This window comes from Mesocricetus auratus, unplaced genomic scaffold (genome assembly GCF_017639785.1).
Source record: "Mesocricetus auratus isolate SY011 unplaced genomic scaffold, BCM_Maur_2.0 Super-Scaffold_100007, whole genome shotgun sequence".
Classification (NCBI taxonomy): Eukaryota; Metazoa; Chordata; class Mammalia; order Rodentia; family Cricetidae; genus Mesocricetus; species Mesocricetus auratus.
Genome location: NW_024429191.1, coordinates 98,327,572 through 98,342,778, shown reverse-complemented (window position 1 = coordinate 98,342,778; position 15,207 = coordinate 98,327,572). Strand labels below are relative to the sequence as shown.

The 15,207-nt window shown below is 45.0% G+C and overlaps 1 protein-coding gene across 1 annotated transcript in view; it reads right to left on the bottom strand.

The window, feature by feature from the left end:
* Window positions 1–15,207, bottom strand: part of Tbcd (tubulin folding cofactor D) — a 149,072-nt gene that overhangs the window by 14,760 nt on the left and 119,105 nt on the right. Inside the window, exons 24-30 of the mRNA XM_040750229.1 lie at window positions 13,633–13,695; window positions 12,746–12,822; window positions 11,358–11,439; window positions 8,564–8,679; window positions 6,558–6,649; window positions 5,772–5,912; window positions 616–699 (exon numbers count right to left, since the gene is read on the bottom strand). Coding sequence (XP_040606163.1) covers window positions 616–699; window positions 5,772–5,912; window positions 6,558–6,649; window positions 8,564–8,679; window positions 11,358–11,439; window positions 12,746–12,822; window positions 13,633–13,695 — 655 coding nt within the window. The remainder of the gene's footprint in view (window positions 1–615; window positions 700–5,771; window positions 5,913–6,557; window positions 6,650–8,563; window positions 8,680–11,357; window positions 11,440–12,745; window positions 12,823–13,632; window positions 13,696–15,207) is intronic.

Below are 15,207 nucleotides of genomic sequence, written 5' to 3'. Positions count from 1 at the left end.
TCAAGAAAATGCCTATAAGGCCAATCTTATGAATGTATTTTCTCAACTGAGTCCCTGTTTCCAAATAATTCTAGCTTGTGCCAACCTGACAAAAAACTAACCAACCCAGGATGGGTCTGATTGCACTCTGCATCCTAACATCTCAGGAGCCATGTAGCAGGTACATGTAAATGTTGATGCACTCTTGGGGTAGAAGGAGTGAAAGCCAACAGGACTGAAGGTCAGCGGAAGGAGGAGGATGAGAAACCAGGTTGAAAAAGATCAGTTCACTCACAAAGCAGTAGAACTTTGGGCCTCAGCAGTGTGGCAGAAAAGGTTAGGACTCACAGGGGCTGGATCAAATGATGGTAACCCACCCTGGCAAGAACCTTAGCTATGGAACCCCATTCAGAGGCCACCACAGCCTCACCCCCTGAAGCTGGCTGCCAAACAGGCCAGATCAGAGGAAGTCCTGGCACAGGGCTGAGGGGATGGGTACACTATGAAGCCTGTCTTGGGGATACAGAACAGAAGGAGGACCCTGGCCATGTGGGAGGGTCAAAAGAGAGGTCAGAGAAACTTGTGTGAGAAAGCATGGAAGCACCAGGGCAGCCCCAGTTGGCCTCAGATACTCACATTTGAGCCTCAATCAGCACTGGCTCTGTCTGTGCCAGCAGAAGTGTCAAGTCCATGAGGCTGGTCATGGCAGCTTCACGGACCCTGTGGATAAGGAGACATAAGAAGGTCAATCTAGGACAGGGATCCCAAGCCCTGGTCCCACCAATCACATCCATTTGGGTCTTATAAGAATAGCTTCTACAAGTAGTCCATGAGGGGAAAATAAGTCTTGAGACACCCAGTGGCCAAAAACAAGCTTGGTTTCAGAAGGCCCAAACATAAGGAAAGTTTTAGAGCTTACAGATATCTCACGACAGTGTAAACCGTCAGAGAAACCCAGTGCCGGCAGCTGGCAGTCTTTATTTAAATCCCTTGACTGGAAGATGAGGGATGTTATGTCTCTCATACTGTAAAGCAAGACGATTCAGTCTTAACATCTGAAGACAGACTGGACAAGTCTCTGCAAAGCCTAAGACACTGCACACACTGTCCAAGAAGGTACTTCCCACAGCCTCCTCCCATGTGAAGCTGGCCCCCTGTGGTGTCTCTCGGCACAAGGCTGGCACTTCTGGTTCTCATCAGAGAGCAACCAACAGTCATATCCATCCTGGACTTTATTTTCTGCTAAACAGAGTTGTCTGTCATTAATTCATACAAAAACAAAAACAAAACAACAAAGAAAAACTGATCTAATTCCAGAGCAAAGCAGCCATTTAAACAGGGATACGGGTGCATTCAGCCAGAGTTAGGAAAAGGAAAATAAAACTCTCAGGCCTGGGGTTATCTCTGTCTTAATCAAACCCTCTATGGGGCCTGTACCAGGTTCCCACTGTGAGGCCCACGGGACTTTCTAAGAGGAGTCACAGACAGCAGTGCAGCACAGGGTTCCAGGGGACTCCTCAAAGTCAGGTGAAGGTCACTGAACACAAAGCAAGCCTGTGGAAGGTGAGGGAGAGCTGCAGTGTGCTACAGGGACACGGGTATACATCTGCAGTGAGTGCCAGGGGATATAGGGAGGGAGATCTGCAAGGCATGCTGGGGTGAATGGGGTACACATCTGCAAAGAGTGCCTGGGAATGGGGAAGATCTGCAAAAAGCATGGTGGGACAAAGGGGTGGTAGACTGCTCAGTGTGTTGAGGGACGCAGGTGCATATCTGTAAAGTCTGCCAGGGGAAACAGGGAACTCTGAAAAAGTGCCTAGGTCTGTGGGCACACAATTAGAAACGGGTAATCTGTACATTTCTTACATGTTGCCTGCCACCTCTTAAACTGTCATGCACAACACAGCAGAAACCAGCTACAAGGAGAAGCTGTGCCCGCCAAGCACAGGAATAGGAGAAAGAACTGGGTCCTGAGCCTCAGAAGTCCTCATATCCCAGATGTGCTCAATAGTGCTGAACTTAATCCTGGGGGCAAGGGTAATTGAATGAAACCATCGTCACAGAGCCTAATCCACACCACCAGGTCTGTACAGACTTGTTCATCCCTCTCTGTGAAGCCCTTCCACTCTCAGTGACCTAGAGATGACAACATAGTAGCTTTCAGTGGTGTTTGGCTGGCCATTATCACCGCCTGCTAAGAGAAAACTATATTACACAAGTCCTACCATTTAACTACAACTTAGGAAACTCTGTTAAAAACTACAATAAGAAAAACATAACAAATGCTAAAATAACAGAAGCAACAAAAAATAGATTAATCAAATGTACGGCCTTTACAATAACTCTGAAGTAAGTGAAAAAAGGCAGAATCTCAAAAACAACTGAAATCTTTGAGAAAGTTCTAGACACTGATCAATTAAAAAACAGTGTCAGGGTGTGTGTGTGTGTGTGTCACTGGTTACACAGCACCCACAGCAGGGTTACCATGCCATGCTGGTGGTTAAAAACAGAGTGTTGGGGTGTATGTGTCACCAGGTACACAGTACCCACAGGGTTATCATGTCATGCTGGCATCATTACTTCCATCCTTTGGAAGTGTGCAGGGAGCCTTCCAGTACCATGAAAGCCAAACCTCAGGGAAGAGGCTTTCAGATCAGTTCCAGCTCAGAGGTATATACTGGCCTTAGCATTGGGGACTTACCTTCCACCTCTGGGGGGCAGCCTGGGGCAATAGCAATAGCCTGTAATATTTTGGGACTTTCTTGGACAACCCTGACCACCAATTCAAAAGAGGGCTCCTCATGAGTTGTTAAGTTTTGTATTAGATGATCTTTAGCTCTCTTGGAGGGAACAATGTCAACCCAGATGGGAAAACTATTAAAATATACATATATGTTTATACACCAGCTGACATGTATTACAGATATTTTGTATAATTCCATATGACTTTTTTAGATTCCTTACTATTGTTTTACCTTCTTCCTTTTATGTGGGTAACAGTTCTCTAAGTTGATTTAAGGCCTTTCAATAAGAGGGAAATCATGCTTTATATTGGAAACCAAGCCAACTATCCAGGACTTGTGAAGTCATGGATCTTGGAGGAGAACCTACAACCGTCACCACCATACTAACCCTAACTACATTCTAAACATTTGTCCTTATACCTACAGAAAAGTATTATCCTCAACCTTCATCAGGGAAACTGCTCATTCCAATGGTCAGAGACCTTCACAGAGAGCCACAACCAATCAAAATGCAGAGTTGTGGAGCTTAGGCCCAACTGACATATCTGCAATACAGCAGCTAAGCCTCAGGGGTCACGGTAGAAGTGGAAGCTGATGGGGGAAGTCCTTCTGTATATATGTTTATCTTATTGGTTGTTGAATAAAGCAGTTGGCCAATAGGGAAGCAAGATAGGTGGGACTAGGAGTTGAAGAGGATCCTGGGAAACAGAGGCACAGTCACAATGTAGGATGCCAGAGGAGTAAGAGGTCTAGACCCTTTCTCCGGTAAGAGAAGACCAAGTGGAAATACTCAGATTAGCAGTTATGGATTAATAATTAAGTCAGAGCTAGCCAATAGTAAGAAACCATAGCAAACGGCCAACAGCTTCATAATTAATATAGCATCCTGTGTATTTATTTGGAACTGACCCGGCTCTGAGACCAGGCTGGCGGCAAAGAATGTATGTTACAGGAAGCTAAAAATGTCCCCAACATTACTGCCTAAAGCTAAGCTGAACAAAGACAACAATGGTAACATGGATTGGGGTGGGCAAAGCCTCAAACCTACACAAAGAACTACTAAGGAATTCGGAGAGTGGGAAGAATACACACACACACCGTGCATAACAACAACTAATGAAAAAAGAGGCCATGAATTTGAAAGAGCAAAAAGAGAGGTATATGGGAGTTTGGAGAGAGGAAAGAATGGGGAGAAATAATGTAATACAAAATAAAAATTTTAAAAGAATGCCTGGAATTGCACCATTCACTGCAAGTAATTCTACACTGATCCCCCAGGGGCAGAATCCTGGAGGCCCATCTTTGTAGAGTGAGCTAAGATAGGATAAATACCACAGAGGGTCAGGCCCCAAAGACCAGATCTAAGGGGTATCTCAGTGGCAGGCAGACTACAAAGAAAGACACTGTTGTATAACTATGTACTCCAAACTGAAATTGCTTTGGGAGCAGGGGCTCATGAGATTCAGGAAGGTAATGAAACTTAGGAAGCTCAGAATGTTGCAAGATCCACGGAGTTTCTTCCCCAAGGTCATAAAAACAGTAAAAACTGCTGGGGAGAGGAAACTTCAGCTGTGAGTTCCCTAGCAGTTTTTGTGAGCCATCACCCCTGCTAGGGAGTGCCTTTCAGTGATACAGCTGCCTTTGAGTCACTCCTTATCTATGTTCCTTCCTGTAAGTAACTTCAGTAGACCCATGGGTTCACTAAGCTAGACTTGGGTGGAATTGTTCCTTTAGTCTGTCTTCAGTGCCCTATACTGGGTAAATAGACAGCCCACATGACATGCTATAACCAAGAAGATAGATCCTTCTCAAGGAGAAAGGCAACAAGGCTTAATAAATCTATGGCAAGACAAGCTGACCATTGTCACTGAGGAACCCTTGAGGTCAGACCAAAGGAGCCATTTCTCATGAAGATCTTGCTAAGAGATACTACAGAAAAGCAGCCAGGTGGTGATGCCTTGTAGCTGGGGAGCCACAATTCAGCTGTGCCAGTAGATCTTGGCAGTGTGGGAAATGGTCATGGGGCCCCTCAAAGCCTCCATTTTCCAAGCTCTGATGAGACTGAAGTCAGCCACAGGAAAGCCCTTCCTGTGTCTATATAAATACCTTCAGACAACTCAATCCATAACAGCGGAGGGACATGAAGAGAGTTGTCCTAGGGAGGAGGAAGCTATGTTTACAATGAAGGAAACTACAGGAAATGCCAGCAAACAAACTGGAAAGACCCAGTACAAAGTCAAATTAATGATCAATGTAACATGAAATTAAAACTATTAGATGAGCTTAATAGTAGAAAGAAATAAAGGAAGAGTCAGCAAGCAGAGCATAGACTGACAGCATTTATGCAACCAAAGAAGAGCAACAACAAAAAGTTGTACGAAATGAAGAAACCTTCAGGATCTGTTTGGCATGTGACAAGTGCTTGAGTTTCAGGAATGTGAAGACATGGAGGATCTCCAAAATGATCTGTAAAGTGGGGTGACCAGCTAGACAATAGGATTTGAGAAGAAATAACTGGCTGGGTACCCAATATGAGGGGAAGGGAAAATTAATAGGCAGAAAGAACATGTTAAAAAATAAAGTCTGAAACATCCTATACAAGGGTTAACATGCTCTCTCCATGTCTGGATCACAATCAAGACAGCATCCTCTACAAGCTGTCTCTGAGCTCTTCCCATTGCCTGTAGCCAGCAGGAGGGAGCGTGGGGTGCGCGGCAGAGCCGTTGACTCAAACAACAGCAGCAGCACCCTTGTTCTCTCCCTCACAAGGTGTTTCTGCAACCTGGGCAAGAAACTTGCCCTACAGGAGGAGGAAGGAAAGACAAGCAGACAGACTCAAAGGACTCTGGATGCCTGAGCAGCAGAGCAGGAAAGCACAAGTTCATCATTGCTCACCTGAGACGTCAGTGCAGGCCGCTCCTATGAGAGTTTCTACCATGACTTAATACCTGTTGTTTCAAGTCCTGGGTACCTGGGATGCCATGTCCTCCCCTATCTCAGGACATTCACGAGACAGCAGGGACGTCATACTACAAACAATGTCCTTACCAGGCTCCCACATCCCCTCTGCTGTCTGTGGTATAATCATTCATGCAATCCAGCAATGCAGAATAAATCTCAGAAATGTTCTCTTTGCACACGACTTCATCCGAAGGTCCCTCTGCTTTCACACCAACCGTCTGGCAAATTCTGAAATTAAAATATGCATGTCTGTGAGCTCATCCTTCACATTACAATGGCCTGAAGTGTCTTGCTTTGGGGAACATCCAGCATGGCATAGGAGCCTGGGGTAGACGTAGAAGCCCAGGGCACCCTCCCCACAGCAGGTGCAGAATGGTGCTCACTGTAAAGTCACCTTCGCTGCCCCCACAGTCTGCAAGGTAGCTAGTTCTTTCTGTCTTCCACCCTGATAAAAAGGTTAATGCTGTGAGAAGTCAGGACTGAATGGGCCTACCTACTGCATCTACAGACAGAAGTCACTAAGACACAAGATTCAGCCATTGTTCCATTTGCCAGCCTCAAGCTGAGGCACAATCCCCAATTCTTCATCCATTTTATTTTTTTACTTAGTAGTATTGGGCATAGATCCCATAGCCTTGTGCTGCCACTGTGCTATTCCTAAAGTTAGCACGATGCTTTGGTTTGTTCATGTTTGGTTTGAGGTAAGGCCTCAATGTTGCCAGGGCTAGCCTCAAACCATTGTTGCTTGCTTTGAGGTGGTTGTCAAGTGAAGACACAAATTGCACCCTGACAATGCTCTAAAAGGGAAGAAATTAGAAAACAAGAAATAACAAAAACATCTCTGGATGCCCACCTGCCATGCCAGATGCTCACCTTGAGATCGCCTTCAAACCGTCTCTCCTGGCCTCAGCAAAGCTCACATCCTTGGGAGAAATACAGGTGACTCTTCTTAGACCTATGAGAACCTAAGGGCAAAACAGTCCCCAAAAGAAGCGTCAGCTACAAAGGGAACACATGCTAGACAGCCACAATATGCAGCCCAGTCCAGCCTTGAACTTGAGAATCCTCCTGTCTCACCATCCCAAGTGCTTCGTGTGTACCACCAGACATGGCTGTCAACACACTTGTTTCAGAGGTGTGGCTCTGGGGCCACAGGACACAGTAGCCATGGGTGGAGCTTGCACAGCAGCCCATAGCCACCTCACACACAGGACAACAGGCCCTGATTCAATTTCTAGGAGAACATGTGAAAAGGGATCATCCCACGGCCTCCCCTCTGCTGTACCCAGACTCCAGCAACTGCCATGGATCTGGCCTCATCCCTACAAGGTATTACTGTCTATCGTTCCCGTCTTGGACAAAGGAAAGTTGACATTCTGGCTCCCAACAACAAATGAGTAATACTACTTGTATATTTTCTCCTACCCGCTCTCCCTGCTCTCCCTGCTCTCCCTGCTCTCTCTCTCTCTCTCTCTCTCTCTCTCTCTCTCTCTCTCTCTCTCTCTCTCTCTCTCTCTCTCTCTCTCTCTCTCTCTCTGTGTGTGTGTGTGTGTGTGCGTACAATCACATATGCTGTAGCGTGTATGTGGAGGTTAGAGGCCAAATTTGTGGAGTTGGTTCTCTCTACTTTAGGCAGATTCTAGGGAATCAAACTTGGTTTGTTCATGTTTGGTTTGCCAAGCAAGTGATTTTATTCAGTGAGCCACCTTGTAGGCCCAGGGCTATTACTTCTTGAACTGATAGTTCAGTTCTAAAATCTTTCATGTTTATCCACATTTCAAGTGGGGGAAAAAAAAAAAACAAACCAGGGTGAGTTCAGTTATTACAACAGCTATACTCAGCTTTGTACAGGGTAAAAGGCCTACTCATCACAACATCAAAAGCTGCCTGATCCCATAGGAGGAAAGAGAACCAATTTATATAGAAACAAATGTGAAGAGCTTGTCTTACTGCATCCCAACCTGTGTGGCAGGCAGCAGGGACAGACAATAGCAAACACATCTTTGGGGAGGGGGTGCTGGCAGGGCCAAGCCTGGTGTTTCAATTCACAGAAAAAAAAATTCATGAGCTTAATGGACTATGTGAGTGGGAAAAGGAAAGTCTCCAGAGCCAGGCTGGAGGCAAGCCCAGGGCCTGCCTCCAGGACAGATGATTTAGGATGCTGAGAAGGACAATGGGGAGAGAGCAGGCCACATCAAAGTAGATGAGACAGTGTGAGAAAATGATACTGAGGCAGAGAGTGCCTCATGTGTCACCTGGGGTAAAAACCTAGATGGAAGAAATGAACAAACCTCTCAACTCAACTGCTTGTCAACTCAAGGCTTTCAATGGTGGAACCAGCAGAGAAAATAACTCTTGGCATTTCAAGATTACAGGGGATGGATAAAGGGGCCTGGTAAGCCTGAGAGGGTAGCTAGCATCTGAACCATTTTGCTCTGTTAAGGTAGCCACAGCCATAATAAGAATAATAGCAAAATAATAATACATTAGTCTTCTGAGGCACAGGCAGAAAAGAAGCCCATAGGATACCAGGCTGAGAAATAGGACACTCATACCTAGCCTACCTTCCACCCATGACAACAAACAAGGTAGGACACCAGATACATAAAATGTCCTGAAGAGATGGTTGTAAGAATAGAAGACACTTCGGGCACTAGCTTCTGCACAGAGGCAGCAGTTTCTCAGGACAGTGCCTTCCTATCCTACAGACTTGAGTGCAACTCTCTGTCTTGCAAGAGCAGTTAGCCACATCCTGGAGTGCAGGTCCGGCAGCCACTGCCTTCATGGCCACGCGTGAGAATTCCTTCCCAACCAGAGGTGTGCAGATTAGTTGCCAGTTCTTTGCATCTGTGCCCGCTTGGGGCTGTTGGTACCCTCACCTGCTGCAGATGACCCCTGAGAAAGAACCTTGGGAGAGCACCCAAGGCTGAAGAGAAGCCACAGCGGGTCATCTCCTCTGGGCTCTGGAGCTCTGCAAGGTACTGTGGAATCAGCCCTGTTGTAAAGAAAGAAAGAGATGTTTACAAGTGGCCTCTGTTTAGTGGTCCCCTCAGAAATACAAGTGGGATGTATCGGGTACGCCAGGACAATGTTCTGATGCAGACATACCTTCAAGGTAAGATATAAGACATAAGAAGAATTGTATAAGGTGGTTTTAGGGTTTCCTTAAGATTTTTTAAAATTTTCATTTATTTATTTGTTTGTTTGGTTGGTTTTCTGAGATAAGGTTTCTCAATGTAACAGTCCTGGCTGTACTGGAACTCACTCTGTAGACCAGGCTGAACTCACCTGCCTCTGCCTCCCCAGTACTGGGATTAAAAGTGTGCACCACCAGCACTCAGCTCCTTAAGATTTCTTTCTTTCTTTTTTGTTTGTTTGGGACAAAGTTCTTCTATTTAAACCAGGCTGATCTTGAACTCACAAGGCTTTGGCCTCCCCATGGGTTAAGAGCTATGGTAGCTTATCTGGGATCATGGACATGCACTACCAAACCTAGCTTTCATAAGGAATTTTAACTACATGACTTCATTATTAGGGAAGTAAATCTGAGACAGAATAGCAGATACTTTCAGAACTCTCACCTTTACTTACTAAGTACATAAATGCTTTTGATAAATATAACACTCTAATAATAAGAGTCCAATAAGAAAGGAGTGAATACAGGTCCAAACTGATAGCAAAGCTTTGGGACACTGTGACCAAGTAATTCTGGGGCAAGAGGAGTAGGGCACATGGCAATGCTGGTCAAGCACACAAGGCTATGAATACAGCAACAAATATCTCAAATGGAGAAACAAAAACTGAGAAGCCTAGGGGCTCAGAGCAGGGTGAGAGGAAGAATTTTGAAAGTGAGTAGCTAGCTCAATTCTTTTACAGTGCCATTTAAGCAAAGTGAAGAGAGGACGGATACCATGACTGAGTCCAGCCTGCCAGACTTTGGCCATCACTGGCTGCTAGGACCCATTCACTGAAACCCTAGAAACACATTCTATCCATCCTCAGATGTAGGGGAAGAAAAGCATAACACTCTCAATTCACACATTCGAGCAAATTCACTTCAGTAGTCATGTGAAAAAAAAAGTCTCTTTTTAGTGTACACAAGTTTAAACACACCAGTGGTTGATGGGGGAATGTCCTGTATATTTGTTTCTCTTGTTGGTTAATGAATAAAACACTGTTTGGCTAGTTACCAGGCAGGAAGGATAGGCAGGGCTACCAGACGAGGAAAATTCTGGGAAGTGTAGGTAGATGGGGGTCACCATTTAGGCCACCAAAGGAGTAACAGGTCTGGGCATTCTCCCGTAAGGTAAGACCATGTGGAAATAGATTAGTAGTTATGGGTTAATAATTAAGACAGAGCTAGCCAATAAGAAGCCCTAGCCATTGGCCAACAATTTTATACTTAAATATAAGTCTCCGTGTGTTTATTTGTAGCCAAATAGCTGCAGGAATCTCTAGCAACAGTGGTTATGTGGGAACATCATTTATTTTCAAACAGACATGACATGATACTTTCTATTTGAAAAAGTAAAATGTGACCTTATTGTTCTACTTTTAAAAGACAGACTGTCTGCACAAAGATGCCAATGGTTGAGGAATACTGTAAGTATTACTAGTTTAAAGTCTGCTATTTTAACTCCAGTTTCAGGGGAACTGATATCCTCTTCTGGCTCCTGTGAACATCAGGAAACAAGTGATTCACAGATACACATGCAGGCAAACACCCATACATGTAAAATAGAGATAAAGATTAAAAACAAAAAGAAAAAGTCTGCCAGGGGCTGGGAAGACAACTTAGTCAGTAAAGTGTTTGCTGTTTAAGCATGGGGACCTGGGTTTGAATCCTAAACAACCACGTAAAAAAGCCAGATATGGTAGCATGTGCCTATAATCCCAGAACTGAGGAAGTAGACAAGAAGATTCCTAGAGCTCACTGTCCAGCATAACCAGTGAGCCCAGGGGAAAGGAAAAAAAAAAGGGTGAGGGGACAATAAAAAAGACACCCAACAGCAACCTCTGGACTCTATATGCACAAATGTGAACACACAGATAGACAGACTGCACACAAAAAATATCTGCCAGAAGATCAAATCCCAGTATCTTTTTTAATCATAAAAATGTGGACTACTGGATAGGCAGTTTTGTTTTGTTTTTTGGTTTGTTTGTTTGTTTGGTTGGTTGGTTGCTTGTTTAATTGGCTGGTTTTTGGTTTTGGTTTTTGGAGAAAGGGTTTTTCTGTGTAGCCCTGATTGTCCTAGAACTCTCTGTAGACCAGGCTGGCCTCGAATTCACAGAGGTCTGCCTGCCTCTGCCTCTCAAGTGCTGGGATTATACCTGCATGGACAAGTTATTTTTATGCAGAGTGTCTAGGAAGTTGTGTTCCAGGGAAGCTCCCTGTTCAGAGATTAAGATGCCTCTTTAGGCAGCTATGCTGTCTGGATGAATCTAGGGATGTGGCCTGAACCCAAGTGGCTCAGGAGAGACCATGTGAAGGCTACTGCGTAACTGAGAACCCTCTTCCCACAGCCCAGCTGCCTGGCATGAGCTGGGTGGGTTCCAGGAAGGTGATCAGACAGGTTGCTTCCACTGGTCAACTCAGCCCAAGCTTGCTGGGCGTCACCCAGCTCCCAGCTTTAGGATTCCTGCTTTAGGCCCAACATACAGCTCACTCACTCTCAATGGCAGAGTCTGCCTCCCCAGACTCCTTCATGTAGTATTCACTGCAGAGGGTGGCCAGGGCTGAGACAGCTGCCTCCTAAAAGAGAAGAGAATGTGAGTGAATAAAGGGTCTGTCTGAGAAGTCCTCAGCCATAGATGTATGTGTCACTGCAGTGATTGTGTTTAAAAACAAATTAAAGTATGCCACTGCCAGACTCTGGTTTCTCTAATAAACCTTCTGATATCAGCACCTGTCAGATTTATCAATCACTTTAAATTCTCTGCACTAGTAAGCCTAAAGTGAGAACTCTATTTCTTCCACGCAGTACAATTTTTATGTGTTCTTATATGGCACAGTTAATGTAAGACAAAACATTTTTTCCCTTCACAGCATAAGCAATGTGGGGAGTGGGTGTGTTGTTTGTATGGACAACAACTCAATGTAGCACTGCTGGGACCTGGTTTAGAGAACAGGAAAGTCCACTGGCATCTCCAACAGAAGTGCATTCAGGACAGACAGGGTAAGGAACCAGTCTTAGCCCAGTAACCTTGATGGAGGTAGGATGATGCAGTGTCACACAAGTCAGAAGGTAGTGGTGTGGTGTCTCCTTGATTCCCCACCTCCACAGTCGGCAATAGATGACTCCAACTTAGTTCAAACCTTCCGCTCAACCCCGCCCCAAAACCAAGGAAAGAGAAACTGAGGAGGGACAGGGTGAAGATCAGCATGGGAGTTCCTCGGCACATCACAGAGATGTCACATGCACTAGTTAAGCAGCAAAGAATATCATGATCATGGCCAGTGGGACTTGATTATGGATCTTGTTAAAAGAAAATTCTGAGACATCAACCACGAGGCCTCCAAAGACTATACCAGAATTCCACAGAAAGAAGCGCAGGGTAGGCAGGGGCTCATATAAGCATGAATGTGCTTCTACTCCTCATCTGGCACAGCAGAGCCTTTCCAAAACATCAACAATTACAGTTACTACCTAAAAAGGTGGATTACATATAACAGGTCTGCCATCTAAGGCCACCTGACCCCGAGACATGAACATAAGCCCTAGTAGCAGCTAGTTGCTCAAGCAAAGTCTGGTTTGTATTTTTCTCACCTTCATGTGAATACTTTCCAGACCAAACCTACAGCTACCAGAACTCAGGTGTGACCTTAGCATACTATTACTGGCAAATAGAGAAAAGGACTGGTAGAGACAGAAAATGTAGTAAGAAAGAGTAAAGTTTCTGGATACCAATGGTCATTCTAGGCTACCTGTGTAAATCACGCAGGCCCAATGATGGTGTTATGGATTGTGAGGTTAGTGCATGAAAGGGCCACTGAGACCAGCGCTATAGACAACATTTCTGTCACTCTCTGCAGTGGAAAGACATCTTGTTTAGCATACCTTGATCTGTTGTCTGGAATGGGTTGAAACAAGCTGAAGACTTCTGAGAGTGTCATGTATCAGCCACAGCCAACCATCTGCCCAAGAAGCAAAGATAATGACTTACCTCCCTCAGAGTAGTCAGCTGACATTTAAAACAACAAACATCTTTACTTAGTCTTAAGAGAAGATGATGACCTCTAGAATGCATCCTGGAAAAACTCTAGAGTGAACATTCTTCACACTGCACAAAAGTTCAAGGGCCCCAGTTCTAGGAAGGAGCCCACCTCAGTCTGCTAAAAGCCAGCATCCCCACACCCTGCTTCTACCACCACTGTGTAGAAAATGTCATTTTCTATAAACCAAAGACTTGCACATCATGATAGGGAACTTTTTGTTTTGTTTACAGTTGCAAGCTTCAAGTGATCTTTTCTTATCTCTCTCCCTTGGACAATCTCTCCTGGTCCCTGGCAACTTAAACCCAACTTCAACTCAACTATATCCAATAAATGAATTGGATATATGCTTACTCTGTTCAGCTAAATAAAATTAGTAACTTTAGACCGGGGTACAGTAGACTTGAGGAATACTGAGCCTCTGTTTCAGCGATAAGAACCATGTAGGCAATAAATACCAGGAGAGGAATGACCACAATATCCAGGATTGGGTACAATGGTGGCAGGCAGTGCTACAGCTAAGAGCTCCAATGGAAGGTTCCAGAAGAACTTCCCTGTCCATTCTAGAAGAGGGTGGCAGGAGTCTGCCCCAGTTTCAAGACCAGATATCCCACTATTGTGACCCTTTCAACTATAATCCTTCATCCTACCACAACAAGTTCATCTCCTATTTTGTAACTTGATTAAAAGTATTAAGAAAATGCTATCTGTGTCACTGAGGAAAGCACCTACCTATAACGGTGTCACCTTTAAAGGGAATTCTGGAAAGTAACAACTTCTTTATTAAAATGCACACTGTAGAAAAAGAAAAAAAAAACATTATTTTCAAAAAGTACATAACCAGCACCTTATTCTTCCACCACCTTTTATGCTGACCAAGCCATAAGCAAGTCCAGCTGTCTCCCCAGATGGACACCAGGAAGAAGATACTCCAGGCCTAGCTTGGACACAGAAGCCTGGGAACCCCTCTTAAAAGAATCTGTGAGCCAGGTGTGGTGGCCCACACCATAATCCCAGTACTCAGGGAGGCAGAGGCAGGTGGATCTCTGTGAGTTTGAGGCTAGGCTGGTCTACAAAGTGAATTCCAGGGCAGTCAGAGCTGTTACACAGAGAAACCCTGACTCAAAAATGAAGAAGGAGAAGGAAGAGGAGGAGGAAGAGGAAGGGGAGGAAGAGGAGGAGGAAGCTCACGGGTATAGGGCAGGAGGACATCTGGGGGTGTATGATGTAAGGCATTTCCTTTTATTTATAAAACTGGAATCTCACACCAGTCAACAGAACCAGGGACAAATTCCCTGAAGTCTAATGCTAGGCAGTGGAGTCTCTACATTAGTGAAGAGGACCAAGATCAGACACCATGGACACAGATGGGCAGTGAGCTACCTCTCCTTATACCTCCTGCCCACGGTGACTACTCAGTCTTTCCTCACACTTGCCCCTTTGTGCCTTCTCACACTTGTCCCCCAGAGTGACCACTTGGGCCCCTCTCCTCACTTTCTTAAGTCCACTACCATGTATAGTATCTCTTCTTCCCATATAGGGATGGTCCATCTCTCATTCTCACCTAGAAGTTCATGACAGAAGTCTTCACAAGTGTGGGCAACTGGAGCTATACTAGGGCAACAGAATTTCAAGAACCCACTGCTGATATCCAAGATTTCCCCTTGTTCATGGTATAGCAGCTTGGGAACCCAAATAACACACAGAGTAAAGCCCATCCTTTTCCATAACGTATGACCCACAAGAACCAAAACTAGGACACAGCCCAAGACAGCCACAAGGGGGACAGGCCCTGGGAGCAGGGGTAGCCTTGGTAGACGACCCCACTTTGTGCCCAGTAACAGCAGAACCAGCCTGCAGCATTTCACACGCTCTTACACAGATGTACAAAATATGGACACAAAGTAGTCCATTCATTCCTCTCCCAGACAGACCAAACTGCCTGTTCTCTTCACTGCAAGCAAGGTGGCTGCACACATCTTGCAGGAATAAGACTACTGCCCATTGCCCCAATTAATTTACAGGATGCAGAAGAGATTGGACACACTGCCAAGTAAAACCATCACTGCAAATGCCAAAATAAACCACAACACTTTTACTCCATGAGACAACCCTGAACTGTCTCTGTTACCAACATACTTTGTGTTCCAGGAAGGAAAACCCTTACGGCCACATCTCAGCAACAGGGTAATTTGCACTAAATGAGGACAACCTGAAAAATGAACTCCTCTGATCCAGACATAAATTAGCATTTCCAAGCCACCAGTTTACACAGTATCTGGTTTACCCCAATAGCATTCATATAGC